We start from the raw sequence: 17,126 nt of genomic DNA on the forward strand, positions 1-17,126 counted from the left end.
TCCTTTGCTGAATTAATGAAGGAGTGCATGGTCAAGGTCAAGGAGTGCAAATTCAAGGTCAAGGAGGCAGGCAGGTACCTGGACCCCTGATGAGTGTTGAGCTGACTGTGGTATGTGATCCAATTCCAGTAAATAAAACTCTTCCTTTTCCATAACACAGATGCTTTCATGGTGGGGAGAAAGGGCCTGAGCCCTCAGACCCATAAACGTGCCTTCCCCAAGGTAGCGGCCGCAAAGACATTGTCATCAGTATTCATCATGATTGCGACTAGGCTCTCCCAGACAAGCCGGGTGGCCAGGCCAGGCCTCTGCCCTCTCTGGGCTTCAGGGCCGACTTTTAAAGAGGGGGTATGGGAGCTGGGCCGGCCTGGCATTCAAAGCCTTCTCTGACCCACCTCACCCCCTTTTAAAAATTTTATTTATTTATTTATTTTGAGAGAGGGAGAGAGAGACAGACAGAGCATAAGTGGGGGAGGGCCAGAGAGAGAGAGAGAGATACAGAATCCGAAGCAGGCTCCAGGCTCTGAGCTGTCAGCACAGAGCCCGCTGTGGGGCTCGAACTCATGGACCACGAAATCGTGACCTGAGCTGAAGTCGGATGCTCGACTGACCGAGCCACCCAGGCGCCCTACCCCTTTTTCATAAAAAATATTTCCTATCGCCCCTTTATACCTTCAGTGGAATTCATAGATCATAAAACTGACCTATACATATTGAAAAAATCAACATCATGCCCTAACTGGTGAGATAAAGAGGAAGTAATTTGGAATAAAATGATCTGTATTTCAATTCTCAGGTATAAATGAATCAGTTAGGTGCTTGACTCCACGTACAGGGCTGTTTTATGTGTACTTAAAATATTGTAAGTGTGTTGCTTACAAAGTAAGTGGGCGAAAATGAAGTTATTTTTGAAAAGTGTTTATTTATTTATTTTGAGAGAGACAGAGCCTGAGCAGGGGAAGAGAGGGAGAGAATCCCAAGCAGGGTGCATACTGTCGGCACAGAGCCCGACGCAGGGCTCGAACTCACAGACCGAGAGATCATGACCTGAGCCGAAGTCAGATGCTTAACCGACTGAGCCACCCAGGTGCCCCAAGTTCGTGTTATTAAAAGCAGGTTTTCAGGGGCGCCTGGGTGGCTCAGTTGGTTGGGCATCCGGCTCTTGATTTCAGCTCAGATCTCATGGTGCAGGGGATCGATGAGGCTGCTTGGAATTTTCTCTCCCTCTCTCTCTGCCCTTCCCCCCCCCCACCCATGTGTGCACGCATGCGTGCCTTCTCTCTCTCTCAAAATAAATAAATAAATAAAAACGTTAATAATAATAATTTTAAAAAAAAGCATAGCTTTTCAGATGCTCGAGGTCCCGGAAGGACATGTGGGAAGAGGGACCTTTCCTTGTGGCGCAGACTCCCCTTTCTGCTGCAGGGACACCAGGCACCAGCCCTGGTCGTGGACCCTCCCCTTCCATTGTTGTGTCCACCTGAAATGCCCTGCAATTTCCCAGGAAGCCCAGGGGCCTGGAGACTCGCGGGCATCATGCTTGCACTCGGCTGCCGGCATGAGAGATCTGTGGGTGACCAGCTCCCCAAGCTCCAGTTCTCTGGCTGGTGGACGAGTCCTCGAACCCAGGTGTCACCCCTTCTTCGCTTTTATCCATGATTTGTTTCACCTGCCAGCACCCCCTGCACTTCTTTTGGGGACTGTTCCCCCCTCCCCACATCCGCTGGGCCTGGCACAGTTAATGCCCAACATGCACCCATGTGTTTTATTCTCAAAACCGCCTAAGAAGGGAGACGCTAATGTCATTACCGGCAGATGGATAAGGAAGCCGGGACACTCTAAGAGAAACCAACTTACCCAAGAGATGAGTAGGAGAACTGGAATTTGAATCTGAGCAGCTTCCCAAGGCTGTGAACTTTACCTCTACCCTCTATTCCCCCCTCAGATGGGGGGATTGCAGGGGTCTAACACGTGCCAAGAATCTGCTTGGGGCTTATGCTTCCGGTGCCATGTCAAGCACACTCCTGCCTCAGGGCCTTTGCACTTGCTCCTCTCCTCAGACATCTACGAGTCTCTGTACTCACTCCTTCCAGGTCTCTGCTCAAACGTTACTTTATCTGTGAGGACTCTTCTGACCACCCTAAATAAAATACATCCCTCTCCCTCGCTCTGGCACCTCCCCCCCGCCCTCCTGCCTTCTTATTCCTTTGGCATTCACCACCATGTGACATGTTACTTATTACATTTACTTGCTCGTTGTCCGTCTTCCCCCAGTAGCAGGTGCGCCCTGAGAGAGCAGACTTTAATCCTCAGCACACTGATTAGTGCCTTGGCCTTCACCCACTTTTTATGACTGGATGGAAGGGGCGACATAGGGTGAAAAGTTAGGTTCCTGTCCTCGGCACGCTCGAATTCCAGAGGAGACAACTGGCGGTCATGAAGGAAACGCACACGCGTTTATTTCAGGCCACGGTAGCGCTGCAAAGAACAGGGAGGGGCGTGAGGGCCACCAGAGGGATGGAGACATCGCGGTGGATGGAGCAGTCTGGGAGCCCTTGCGAAGGGGAGCCTTGGATGAGTTAGGGAATGTGTGGCCAAGGCCCCGGGTGGGTGCCAGGGCGGAGTCAGTTTAAGGGGTGGTGGTGGGAGATGATTGGGGAGGGGGGTGGTTTGCAGGGACCAGATCCCGCAGGGCCCCGGGGGGCGAGGAGGTTTGGGAGGCCGAGTGGTTCTTTCAGATGCTCTGTGCCTGCAGACCACAAATGACCACAAACCTGGTGCTTTATTTATCTATTTATTAATTTATTTATATTAGATTTTTAAATATTTATTTATTTTGAGAGAGAGAGTGTGTGCAAGGGGGGGAAGAGGCAGAGACAGAGAGAGAGACAGAGACAGAGACAGAGACAGAGAATCCCAAGCAGGCTCTGTGCTGTCAGCACCATTGATCCCCCAAACTGTGAGATCACGACCTGAGCCGAAACCAAGAGTTAGACGGACGCTTAACAGACGGAGTCACCCAGGCATCCCACAAACCTGGGGTTTTACAATAATGGAAATTTACCCTCTCATCGTTCTGGAGGCCAGAAGTCTGAGATCAGTAACATGGGGCAGGAATCAAGGTGTCAGTGGGCCCGCTCCCTCTGGAGACTCTGGGGAGAAGTGATTCTGGCTTCTTCCAGCTTCTGGTGGCTGCCGGCCTTCTTGCGGCCACATCACTCCCATCTCTGCCTCTGTGGTCACGTTGCTGTCTCCTTCTCTGTGTCAAATCTCCCCCTGTCTCTCCCTCATCAGGGCACTTGTGATTGCCTTTAGAGCCCCCCTGGATAATCCAGAATAAACCCTCACCTCAAGATCTTTAACTCCAGAGGCAAAGTCCTTTTTTGCCATGTGAGGTCCAGAGCTTAGGTTCCGGGTTCCAGAGATTAGGACGTGGTTATCTTTTGGTAGGGGGTTATTATTCTGATGACTGGTGATTCAGTGATTTATTCCGTCCTCAGACTAAACTAATGTCCCCTTTGGCTTAGGTTTTTCAAGCTCTTTTTCTGTGGTTATAAGGAAAAACGGCCAGACGAATCCACCGCCCCACAGAGTAGGTGCTAGGAGATATTCGCGTGGAAAGCAAAAATGGGGTTCACAGATACTGAACGGACACAGTGCACACAGCACACGTGAAGCCCTTAGTGAATGAACCGAATTAGTTTTCGTACAATGCAGAGAAGTCCACGTTGCCATCCTTGTCCACGTTCTTATCCACGAGGGTCCAAGGGGTGAAGCGACTGCTTGATTAGTCACTAAGGGCACACAGGGAGGGAGTGGAGGTTCGGGCTGGGAAGCCAGGCATGTGGCACTTTCCCCCACATCAGGCTTCTCAGCCCCAGCACTCCCGATGCTTTGGGCCACACAACTCTATGTTGTGGGGGATGCCGTGGGCATTCAGCAGCATTCCTGACCTCTACTCACTAGAGGGTGATAGCCAGTTGTGACACCCCTCAAGTTGTGACAACCCCCGAGTTGTGACAACCAAAAGTGTCTCTACACATTGCCAAATGTACCCTGGTGGGGGGGGGGAACCCTCCTCTTCTTGAGGACCACTGCCCTCCATTATACTATCCTAGTGGAGGTGGTGTTACAGAGGGGTGCTGTTTCAGCTGGGAGTTGAACTCACGTGTCACGCAGAGCAAGGAAGAGGCTGCCTCTATGCCCCTGAGGCTGCCTCTATGCCCCTGGTTATCTATTGGCATTTAGCCTCTGGTTCCTTTAGCGAGAAATTGCTGGCTGGGCACCTTGCTGCCAGAATGAAGACTACATTTCCCAGCCTTCCTTGCGGCTAGGTGTGACCATGTGACCACATTCCAGCCAATTGGAGGTGATGTGGGCAAATATCTAGCTGTGCCTTTGAAGGGGAGGGTCATACGCCCCTTTGCTGCCTTCTTCCGTAGTCTTGCTGCCTGAGATATGGACCTGGTAGCAAAGAGATCGAGGAATCCCGGGTCTCACTACAAGGGAGTCCCCCTATTGCCTGGCCTGCTTGTGCTCAGTTATTACTAGCAAAACCGATTTTCTTCTAGCTTAAGCCACTGTTATTTAAGAGTTTTGTTACAGTTGCTGAGCCTGCATTTAACTATTGCAGCCACCCAAGCAGCCATAGTAGGGAAGGAAAGAAGGCAAGGAAAGAAAGGAAAAGAAAAGAAAAGAAAAGGAAGAAAAGAAGGGAAGGAAGGGAAGGAAGGAAAGGAAGGGAAGGGAAGGAAGGAAGGAAGGAAAGGAAGGAAGGGAGGAAGGAAGGAAGGAAGGAAGGGAGGAAGGGAAAAAAGGCAGGAAATGAGGAGAGAAGGGTGTAAATGGAGAGGCCTGAGCAGTCTGGCTCTGTGAGCTTAGAGATGCTTAGGAAAATCTTCCGGAAAGGACTCTGAGTTGGATCTTGAAGGATAAGAAAACGAGGAGAGGGGGTGGAAGGGGGCGGGCACTACCGCAGGAACAAGGGCCTTGAGAAGAGAGCCCGGCAAAGCCTTGAAGGACAAGGAGGGCTTGAGCTGGCTGTCAAGAGAGAGGACAGCACATCAGAAGGGAGCCCAGTCAGTGCCAAGTGGGGTACTTCGCCAGGTGAACGGAAGCCAGGTGTAGGGATCCTGGAGTTCGGCACAAAGCCTGGGGAGCATCTGGAGGCTGGGGTTGGAGGTGATGAAGTGGTTGGGGAGCCTTGACCTCTCTTCGACTCAGAGGACCTACTTTGAGGTCGACCCCCCCACCCACGCCCCATGCCCCGTGCTGCATGCCCCATACAGATTACAGTTCTGCTGAGTCTGGGGTCTTGGTGTCTTCTTGCCTTCTCCGGCAGGCAGCCCAGGCCAGCAGGAGTGCAGCCAAGGTCATGGCCTTCAGCCCCAGGACCACAAGTGTGAGCACAGACAGGAGGCCTGGAGGACACAGAGGAGAGCTCAGGAAGGACCCTGGGCGATCCCCCAACAGTCCAGACCTCAGTGTCCCCACGGGGAGGCCTGGCCCAGCTGCTGTAAACCTCTGGGGCCACATTCTTTCTACACGAAGACCTCCCCTCCCTTTGTCCGGGGCCCAAAGAGGCTTTGCCCAATATCCTACCCCTGTGTTTAGTCATCCTCACAGCATCCCTGACCTCCCATCATAATAGAAAACTGTTCATTTACTGGCTGCTCAGCTCCTCTGCCCCAGACCTTGGGCTAAGCACTTCCTAACTGCCTAATTTAATCCTTAAACGTATGCCGCAAGGCAGGATAATAATGCCATTGGTACCGATGAAAAGGCAGAGTCAGAGTCGGGAAATGATTTGCTCAGGGGCACATACGTTAGAGAAGTGACGGGACCAGGTGGTCTGGCTCCTACAAATGGCAGGAACAGGGCTCAGTGACAGGGAGCATCTGGTGGTGCTACCCCAAGTCTCACCCTCAACCCCACCCTGTTGCCAAGTGACCCTGAGCGTTAACAGGTGGTATGATATGCACAGTTCTGGGCACTTGGCACGTGTGATCTCATGGGGTCTACGCACCAGCCTCATGGGGTACGCTCTCCGACTCTTATCCCCTCTCCGCCCCTAGTCCCCAGTGCAGGATGACAGAAATTCGGGGAGTGAGGCAAGCTTCCTGCAGTCACACAGGTAGAAAGGGACTCAATCCAGGAGGCCTGGCTACAAAGCCATGATCTTCAGCACTGTTATGTACAGTTTCACAGTGTCTCCTTGCACTGAATCATGGGGAGCTCACTACCTGACAAGCAAGGCTGCCCACTGAACAGTCAGCTGTTTCTTTGGTCGAGCTTTTTTTTATTTTTTTATTTTTTTATTTTTTTAACGTTTATTTATCATTGAGAGACAGAGCACGAGCAGGGGAGGGGCAGAGAGAGGAGGAGACACCGAATCCGAAGCAGGCTCCGGGCTCTGAGCTGTCAGCACAGAGCCCGACGTGGGGCTCGAACTCACAAACCGTGAGATCATGGCCTGAGCCGAAGTCAGACGCTCAACCGACTGAGCCAACCCAGGCGCCCCTCTTTGGTTGAGCTTTAACGTGGTTCTCTGAGTTTCTGGTTCTGATGTTGAGATGAAGTCCTGGGGACTTTCTGGGTGGCGCATAGCCCTAGAAGGCAAGGACTGCTCCCTTCCCATGGCCAAGTCTTGCCTGTGGGGACTGGTTACCTTCCCAAGACTAGGTACACTCACCTGAGGGATATGTCCTGCCTATATGTTCATTGGTGAGTTCTTTCTCTTGGGGAGAGGTGATGGGCTTTGCTGTAAGAAAGAGAGACAGTCTCACATTCCCCTTTTCTTTCTGTCTTGCCCCTTCCTGAGCCCCTGTGCTAGGACTTAGGGTCATCGAGAGGAGTGTGCCTGGGATGGGGGCTAGAAGTCAAACCCTGTGACTATGAGGGACTAGTTAGACCTGTCTGAACATCCCTGGGGTGGGGACAATGTCTGATTCACTGCAGTATCTACAGCACCCAGTAGAGTGCAGAGCAGTAAACAGGCACTCAACAGATACTGTTAAACCATTAATGGTCTATCCAAAGTTTTGAGGAGCCCAGAATGGGGAGAAATGAACTCTGCCCGGGAGAAGCAGAAGGTTTCACAGAGGAGGGGCTATTTGTGCTGGGCCTTGAAGGATGAGTAGGAGTTCACCAGAGAGAAGGAGAAAGCATTCCAGGCAGAGGGAATGGCTTATGTAACAGCTGGAGGCTGAGAAGAGCTGGCCTATTTGGGAATTTCCTTGTGGACCCCCTGCCCCTCTCCCCCAGTGCCTTCTAGACCACCTGTCTCACCTTTTACTCGCAGCCTGGTGCCCTGTCCGGACAGGTATTGTCTGTTGGGTTTCCTGTAAAACTTTACACAGTAGTAGGTGCCTGTGTACTCAGGGGACACGCCTTGCAGGAGGATGCTGAAATCGCTGTTGGAGGCCCGGACGGCTGTCACGTTGGGGTGGGAGAGGCCTTCAAAGTTGTAAATGGCCTCGCGGCTCAGACCAGCCCCCCGAAACCACCTGATGGGTCCCGGGGACCCTGTCCAAGCACTGTGCAGTTCAGGAACACAGTGTCTCCGGGGGTTGCCAACACCACCTCCTGGGGCTGCAGGATCCAGAGGTTTGGCTCTGGGGCCCCGGCTCCTGAAGCCAAAGAGAGGGTCCTTGTTGCATTTTGTGTCTTCCTCCATTGTCCACTTATTTCCTCCCTCATATCTTCCCTCCCTCCCCACTGCCCTGATTTCCCTACTCAGCTACTCCCTCTGGATCCCCACATTACGCTCAGGTCGGTTCACTCAGTAAAGAAGTTCTCAGGACCTGCTATGTGCTGAGGTTACGACTGGGGGAAATGGAGCTCAGCAAGACATGCAAATGTCCGGCTGGGAAGAAGTTTTCAGTCCGGTGGTGGAGATGGTCCAGAAAATCCCCTTGAGGTTGGAAAGCCAGAGGACTGTAGGTCCAAGAGGGGGCGCCTGTCACGGCGTGGGAGGAATCGGAGAAACCTTCCCGAAATGCTTGCATCAAGTTAAAATGAACCCTTCCCCTCACCTCCAACTGCCACACACAGATATTCTCTCTGTTAACAGTTTGCAGGGCAGGGCGCCTGGGTGGCTCAGCAGGTTAAGCGTCGGACTTCAGCCCAGGTCATGGTCCCGCGGTTTGTGAGTTCAAGCCCCACGTCGGGGGGCTGTGCTGACAGCTCAGAGCCTGGAGCCTGCTTAGGATTCTGTGTCTCTCTCTCTCTCTGCCCCATCCCTGCTCATTTTCTCTTTCTCTCTCTCGAAAATAAATAATACATTGAAAAAAAAAAAAAAAAGAACACACTCCTATTGAATGACAGACCCAGGATGTGAGTGCCCAGGTCGCCACTGCTGGGCTTACAGATAGCATGACTGATTACGTGGGGAGTGTGGTAGATTAAATTATCAGCCCTAGTTCTGGACTCCCCTAGGGTGGTGCATCCCTACTCTTGCCTCGTGGTGGGTGGGTACGCATCCCGGTCTCTTGACTTTGCGTTGAGCCGCATGACTTGCTTTAGCCAATGGGCTGTTAGCAGATGTTACGTGATTAGAAACTTGAAAAGCGCTTGGGGGCACTGGGGCTTGTCCTCTTTGCTTCTGCCATCTCCACGACCCAGGTGTACTCTTCGCAGCTGCAAGAAGACGCGGCCCTGGAACAAGACACGTGGAGCAGAACCACTCCAGATGCCCGTGCATGTGTGGGTGAGACACCCTCGCGTTGTGCGCCAACTGGGATTTTCTGTGGACGGTATGGGTGTGGATGGATGAAGGCAGCTGACGCAGGGAGACCGGTCCGAGCTGAGCGCCTAAGACCCACAGAGCCTGATACTCACCCTTCACAAACACTGAGGTGCCCTCCTGCAGCTTCTTTTCTGGGTTCTCACTCAAGTCATCAAGCCCCACACAGTGGTAGGTTCCAGCATGCTTGCTGGTGACATTGTGGATATAGATGGAAAAGTCACAATGAAGGGGCTCCAGGGTCCGCTGGATCACCGGCGTCACCCCCGGGAAGAAGCCGTGTTTGAAGTTATAAATCTCCTGCTGGTCCCGATCGCTCACCTTGACCCATTTAATCCTGTCGTCAGTGCAGGAACCTTCCACGGTACACCGCAGCAGCAGCGTGTTTCCTTCCGCCACCAGCAGGGGGCCCTCGGGCTGCAACACCTGCCGCTCACTCCCATCGCTCTGCCCAGAGGCTCCTGCAACAGAGGAAGACTGGCTTTGTGCTGAGCTGGAAGGACCTGGAGCCCTCAGAGGTGAGCTTACCACAACCTAGTCATTAGCTGGCCAGCAACAATTGCTCAGGACGCCGGACGGATGTTGTTGGGGAGGGAAGCGTGAGAGATGAGGAGGTTGTCTGGAGAGGGAGAGCAGAACTTACAAATAATGGAGAACTTGCAAATAATAGGTGACCGCATTCTTCCCGTCTTCACAGAAGTGCTGAGAGCCCCGATGACCAGGTAAGTTTCCCCGGATCACAGTTTATGGGCTGACTGGTGTCTTCCCGGCTACATTCATATGTCAGAGTCCTAACCCCCAGTACCTCTGAATGTGGCTGCATCCGGAGACAAGGTCTCTAAAGAGGCAATTAAGTGAACACGAGGGGCGCCTGGGTGGCCCAGGCTCAGTTGGTTGGGCATCAGACTTCGGCTCAGGTCACCACCTCGCAGCTTGTGAGTTCGAGCCCCGCGTCGGACTCTGTGCTGACAGCTCAGAGCCTGGAGCCTGCTTCGGATTCTGTGTCTCCTTCTCTCACTACCCCTCTCCCACTCTCTCTCTCTCTCTTTCAAAAATAAATAAATATTAAAAAAAATTTTTTTTAATTTTTTAAAAAGTTAACATGCGGTCATGAGGGTGGACCCTAATTCAATATGACTGGCATCCTTATAAGAAGAAATTAAAGGCACGGAGAGAAGACAGCCAAGGAGAGAGGTCTCAGGAGACGTCATCAACCTGGCTGACACCTTTGCCTAGGCTTCTAGCCTCCAGAAGTGTGAGATAATGCATTTCTGTTGTTTAAACTACCAGTCTGTGGCACTTTGTCATGGCCCCCGAAACTAATATGCCATCCAATAAGAATGTGACAACCTGTTTCTGGAGCCCCCGCTCTCAGCCCTCAAATGTATCGCACAAACATCATCTGGCATCCTGTGAATTCTTTTTTTTTTTTTTTTTTAATGTCTTATATTTTAGAGAGAGAGAGAGGTGGGGGGAGAGAGCAGGGGAAGGGCAGATAAATGGAGACAGAATCCGAAGCAGGCTCCAGGTTCCCAGCTGTCAGCACAGAGCCCGATGTGGGCCTCGAACTCACGAGCAGTGACATCATGACCTGAGCTGAAGTCAGACGCTTAACGGACTGAGCCACCCAGGCACCCCCTGAATTCTTTTTGACTTTTAGTTATTTTTTAAAGTAATCTCTATACCCAATGTGGGGCTCAAACTTGCAACCCTGAAACCAAGAGTCACATGCTTTACAGACTGAGCCAGCCAGGTGCCCCCCTGCGAATTCTTTTTTTAAAAAACTACTTTATTGAGATATTATTTACACACAGTAAATACCAGCAATTTTATGTCCTATATGCAGTTCTATCGCTTTGAAAACATTTTTAAACTTCAAGTGGAGTTGGTATATAATATTATATTAGTTTCAGGTGTCTCTTGTGAATTCTTTACCAGGCTGCAATGCTTGTTGGTGCTTTGGGAAGTGGATCTATTTCGGGGGTCTAGCTGCTGAGTTTGGCCTCGGAGTGGGCACGGAGAGAGAGGGCCGAGACCTCCCATGCAAGTTCTTTTGCACCTGGGTTATGAACAGGTGCTCCCCTGAAGAACTCCCTGAGGTAGGTGTTATTATCATCTCCATTTTTGAGAAATCTGATGGTCAGAGAGGGGAAGAAACAGTCAGTGTCATGGCCAGGATTTGGACTCAGATCAGGTGACTTAAGGTTCTGCTCCACACGGGTCATCAGTTTTGTGTCCCAAGTTTCCCTGGGTGTGTGTGACCGTCAGGCCTGGTGAATGACTCAGTCTTGCTCCAAGATGTAAGTTTGCAGGATAGCATGGTGTTTCTCAGTGGTCAGTGAGGCGAGGGAGTAGGGAGGTGAGGCAGACGTTTCCTTCTAAGAGGATCTGGGGAGCGGGTGTGGAATTCTAAATTCCTTTCCTGTGTGTCCTCAGCTAGGCATGTGCTAATAATAGCCTCTATAAGAACTCCTTCACAGTTGATCACCAAGGGATACCTCATGTTCAATCCTAGGGATTGCTTTTGCCCTCGGTGTCCTTAGCTCCAAAATGTTGAGCAACACCCACCTTCAAACACCATGAGGGGAGGCAGTCAGATCTGTTCTCTCTAATCCTTTCTGGTGGTTCGTTCCCTGGCCTCTCAGGTGGTTTCCTCGCGCGCAGGCACTGAACGGTGCCCATCCGCTCAGCACAGGGCTGAAATATTGCCTTTCCCCACCCGCCAAACCGGAAAACCTCATGTTTGACAGAGCAATGGGTAGAACAGACAGGAGAGAGGATGGTACTCAGAGAGAAGTGTTGTGGTCCCACCTAGTGATTCCGAAAAGCCAGGCCCGGAAATGATAAAAACAAGTAACATTCAAGTAACTTTGACACATGTCTGAGTGAAGTTCTGACAGCAACACAACAAAAGCTGGGAGGAGGGAAACCCTAGTATACTTTGTAAGTCTCTTATACGGTCTGGGAAATGGTATGCTGTCACTGAAAGGTGGATGGTGCAAATTGCACACTTAAGAAAGGGGGAAGGTCCAGTGGACTCTTCAATATTCACAGGAAACTATAGAGCTTGTAAACTGATACCCATTTCTTTCTCAAAATAAAAATATACTCCCAGTGGGATCCTAGGAACACAGGGAAATTCTATTATTCTTATGAACCAATGAGGATCAAATAGAAGAGAGAAAGTATTGGGGTGGGAGAGCCCATGGCCCCCCTTTTTTTCATCTTGGAAAATTTGAAACTTCTAAACCTTAAAGCAACCACTAAATGACAAAATAAAGAGTAATAGCTAATAAGCCAATAAAGGAGATAAGATAGCATTATAAAAATATTCAACAACTGAAACGAGACAGAAAAAGAGAAAAAAGGGAACAAAGAACCGACAGGACAAATAGGAAGGTGATAAGACCTACACCTAATCCTCTAAAAAGTCACCTTGAAGGTAAAAGGTCTAAATACCCGATGTAAAAATTAGAGATTGTCGGCTTGGATAAAAAGTAAGATCTTGTAGGCTATCTGTTGCCTACAAGAAATGCACTTTAAATATTAAAGCTGCGCATATGTTAAAAGGAAAAATGATAGAAAAAGGTAGAGCATATAACACTAATCAAACGGAAGCTGGAGTGGCTATGTTAATATCAGATAAAGTAGATTTCAGAGCAAAGAATATGTCCAAGAATAAAGAATGCCACTTCATAATGGTAAAGGAGCAAATTAATCAAGAAGATAGGGGCACCTAGGTGGATCAGTTGGTTAAGCATCCAATCTCGGCTCAAGTCATGGTTCAGTTTGATTCATGGGATTGGGCCCTGGACTGGGCTCTGCTCTGACAGTAGGGGTGGAGGGGGCTGCCTGCTTGGGGTCCTCTGTCTCCCTCTCTCTCTGTCCCTCCCCTGCTCGTGTGTGCTCACTCTCTCTCTCTCTCTCTCTCAAAATGAATAAGCTTCAAAAAAATCAAGACATACAAAGCCCAAATATGTGCACCAGATAACAGAACTTAAAAGTGTATGAAGCAAAACCCAATAGAATGGCAAGGAGAAACAGACAAATCCAGTTATGCTCTGAGATTTCAATATCCTCCTTCTCATGATTAATAGAACACGTAGGCAGAAAATCAAAAAGAATACAGCACTAACAACTAACAGCCTAATTGATATTTATAGAACACTCTGCCCCCCAAATAGGAGGATATATAGTTCTTTTCCAGTGCACGGAGAACTGTTACCAAGAGAGAGCATATTCTGAGTCATAAAATAGTCTCAACAAGTTTAAAAGAATTCAAGCATCTTCTTTGACAGAATGGAATTAAATTAGAATCAATAACAGGCAGAGGCCTAGGAAACTCCCAGATATTCACAAGCCGAATAACACACTTTGCGATAACACACAAGTTAAAAGACAAAACAAAAGGGAAATTAGAAAGCAATTTGATCTGAATGAAAATAAAAACACAATATTAAAATCTGTAGGATTCTGCTAAAGCAGAGGGGAATATTTATTGAATTAGGTGACTAGATTAGGAAAGAAGGAAGGACATAAATGAATGACCTTAGTTTCTACCTTAAGAAACAAGGGGAAAAAAAGAGCAAATTAAGCCCAAAGGAAGTAGGAGAGAGGAAACCACAAAGACCTGAGTGAAATCAATAAAGTAAAAAACAAAAACCAGGAGAGAAAAATCAGTATGAGTGAAATCTTTGAGAAGATCATTATAATTGATAAACCTGTAGCCATACGGAAGAGTAAGAGAGAAAGAGAGAGAGACTCAAATTACTAAAATCAAAAACTAGGGAGGTGACACAAGTACAGAGTTTACAGATATTAAAGGACAATAAGGGGATGCTATGGAAAGGTCATGGCTGCATGTATTTGACAAAGGGACAAATTCCTTAAAAACCACCAACTACCAAGACTACCTCAAGAGGAAATAAATTACCTAAATAGCCCTACTATCTATTGCAAACGTTTGATTTGTATTAAAGACTTTCCCGCAAAGAAAACTCCAAGCCCAGATGGTTTTGTTAGTGAATTGTGCCACACATGTAGATACAACACCAAAATCATGATCCATAAGAGAACAAATTAATAAATTAGACTTTATGAAAACTAAGAACTCTTGCTGTTCAAAAGGCACTTGCGAAAGAATGAAAAAGCCACAGACTAGGAGGAAATCTTTGTGAAGTATCTATCTGGTAAAAAGTTTGCAACCAGAATATATAAAGAGCTCTCAAAACTCAATAATAAGAAAACCAATCGAAAAATGGGAGTTGAACAGACACTTTACCAGACAGGATACAGGATGCACGTGAAAAATGTTTAGCACCATTACACATTTGGGACGTGAACATTAAAACCACAATGACATGTTCCTACGCACCTGTGAGAATGACTAAAATGAGACAGGTTGATCATACCAAGTGTTGGCGAGGATGTAAAGGGCAATGTCATCTTCGTACACTGGTGATGAAAATGCAAAATGGTACAACCTCCTTGGAAAACAGTATGGCAGTGTCTTAAAAGTTAAACACACACCTATCATATGATACGGTCATATTATTCTCAAGTATTTTCCCAAGAGCAATGAAAGCGTAAGTCCACACAAAGACTTGCACACGAACGTCTATAGATGCTCTATCTGTGACAGCCGCAAATTGCAAAGCAGAAAATGTCTGCCAACAAGTGAATGGAGAAACAAACTGTACTTTATCCACACAGGGGACAGAAATAAAAAGACATATGTGAGCTATTGATATGTGCAACCACATGAATGAAGCTCAAAATAATTATGCTGAGGAAAAGAAGCCGGAATAAAAGGGGTACCTACTGCATGATCTTGTATAAAGTTTCAGAAAATGCAAATGAATCTATAGCGATGGAAAGCGGATAAGGCGTTGCCACGGGAGGAGGAGGAATGGAAAGGATGAATCACAAGAAAACTTTTCAAAGTGTTGGATATGTTCATTATATTGATTTTGGTGATGAATTCACAAGAGTGAAGCATATCCAATGCCCCCAAAACTTACCGAAGTGTACATGTTAGATATGTACAATTTGTTGTACGTCCATCAAACCTCAATGAATGAAAGCCCTGTGCCCCTCACCCCTTCCCCCTCTCTGGAAAATGTCCTGGGTACCTTGTCTGCGGAGCTGGGCACCCCTTGGCCACAGCTCTGGGATCCCTTCCCCCCTGTCTTCCACCTGCAGGCCCTACCTTTCACGATCCCTGATGGTGGGTTCTCCTTTGGAGGCCTGGTACAAAACCCCCATTTTTCAAAACCTATTTGATCCTGAGTAGTTTAGACATATGACCTCCTAGCCTAGTGCCTAACACGTAGTGGGCACTCAGAATTATTTGTGGAGTGAGCAACTAGGAGCTAGAGTTCACATTTTACGATCAGGGAAACCAGCTCAGAGAAGGGAAGTGGTGCCCCAAATCACAGCTGGGGAGCAAAGGAGCAGCCGAGTCTGGTCTCAGATCTGGTTCCCACCAGGGCCTCTCCAGGAGTGACCATCTTGGAGGACCCAAGCAGGGGCTGGGTCTTAGCAGGGGCTGGGGCAGGGGTCCAGATGGACAGGAGGTGAAAGCCGAGTCTCTTGCCTGCTGGGTCAGAGGGTTCTGGGCTCAGAGGCTAAGCTGGACCCAGGAGCCCCAAGACTCAGGAGTTAAATCGGCCTGATCCAGACTTACAATAGACATGGGTAAGAAAATCTTTATGTAAATCTTTACACCGTGCTAGGTACCAACAGGTGTTGTCTTGTCGAATCTTCCAAACAAAAGTCATGAGGTGGGTCCCCACGATTAGCCCCATTTTACCGAGGGGGAAACGGAAGCTCAGAGAGAAGTCAGTGGTGAGGTTTGAGCCCAGTTTTCTCAGGCTGAGCCGGCGCCGGCTCGTGGGTGGTTGATTTGTATGGTCACACAGGGCCCTGTGCTTAGAAGGGCCCCGTGCTTGCAATAATGGTCTGCTGTTGCTGTCTTAAAGTTCTTATCACTTTCTGAAACCGCGTTTACGTTTTGCACGACATAGGCCCCACAGATTATGCCCCTGATCCTGGGCTGTGAGCCTCACCATTTTTGTATTTAATACGCACAGCACCCCGTTAGCAGCCCTGTTCGCTCAAGAGGAGAGTGAAGTGGCCTGTGACACGAGCACGCGGGTATCTGAGCAGAGCCCAGCTTGCAAGATCCCAGAGCCTGGGGGCTTAACTTCACTGTGCTGCCTCCCGAAAAAGTTCTGCTTCTTGGGACACTGGGATCAAGAAAGTTCTCGGCTACCCGCTCCCATTCCCTCTTGGTGGGCTTGAGCCCCTCCAGGCCTGCCAGAGCACCTGGGGCTCCTCTCTGGGACCAGCCAGGGGTGGGTCCTATCATGTCTGGGGTCCCACTCACCCAAGAGGACAAGGGACAGCATCAGCAGCCAGGAGCAAGGAGGCGAGTAGGCCGGCTGGGTCGGGGTGGTCATCGCGAGGGGCGCATGTGCCTCCTGTGGCTCCCAAGACTGGCTGTCGTTCTGCAATCCGGTGGGTGTCTGAGCCTGAAACGGGGCGTTCCTTGGGGCCAAGGCTACTTGGGGAAGTGTTTTCATATGGCAAGACGAGGCTGCTGGTGCAAGAGGAAGGAGCTGTTTGGAGGGGTTTCCGGGTTCCGTGTCTGGGCAGCGAGTGTTCCTGTAATCACTCTGTCAAAACCTTCATGACCCCTTTTGCCACAGGCCCTGTCCTGGGCACCCTGGCAGGAAGATGAGCATGCCTAGTGTGTCCCGAGTCAGCCAGACGTGGGGTCAAGTCCTGGGTCTGCCTCTTCCTGGCTGCGTGACCTTTCACGCACACCTGTCACCTCGGAGCCTTTGTTTCTTCATCTGCAAAATGGGGACGGTAGCAGTGCCCTCCTCAGAAAGGTATTGCAGGGATTACAAGATACGTGGGCGAAGGCTCAGCACAATGTAAATGCTGAACGTACCAACCATCATTGTTCACGATGTGCAGGAAACAGAGGAGGTGGCGTTCGCTTAGGAAGAAGGATTTGTTATAAAGCAAGCCCCATGGAGGCCTCCTTTTGGCAGTGAGGGGTGGGCACAGATCCCGTTCCTAAACGCATAACTGGGGGCAACTCTTGAAACCTCCATTTCCTGGGGTCCAACGGTAACACACCTGGATCATATAAAAATTTGCTTTTGTGGCATCATAATTTTCTGTAACTTCTTCAGGAGTCCCTATCATATGATCTGTAAAACAGTAATAGGAATAGGGTCGCGGGGCACCTGGGTGGCCCGCTTGGTTGAGCGTCTGACTCTTGATTTCAGCTCAGGTCATGGTCTCACAGTTCGTGAGTTCGAACCCCGCATTGGGCTCCACACTGAAAGTGCGGGGCCTGCTTGGGACTCTC

The 17,126-nt window shown here is 49.5% G+C and overlaps 1 protein-coding gene across 1 annotated transcript; it reads right to left on the reverse strand.

Annotated features, from left to right (window-relative positions):
* Window positions 1–1,679: 1,679 nt before the first annotated feature.
* Window positions 1,680–16,503, reverse strand: SIRPB2 (signal regulatory protein beta 2). Its single transcript, XM_049651031.1, is given in 6 exon segments — window positions 1,680–5,420; window positions 6,692–6,760; window positions 7,288–7,521; window positions 7,524–7,628; window positions 8,839–9,204; window positions 16,131–16,503. Coding segments are annotated over 6 exon segments (1,101 nt in total). The 5' UTR covers window positions 16,327–16,503; the 3' UTR covers window positions 1,680–5,289.
* Window positions 16,504–17,126: the final 623 nt, after the last annotated feature.

This window comes from Panthera uncia, assembly GCF_023721935.1.
Source record: "Panthera uncia isolate 11264 chromosome A3 unlocalized genomic scaffold, Puncia_PCG_1.0 HiC_scaffold_11, whole genome shotgun sequence".
In the NCBI taxonomy this organism is placed as follows: domain Eukaryota; kingdom Metazoa; phylum Chordata; class Mammalia; order Carnivora; family Felidae; genus Panthera; species Panthera uncia.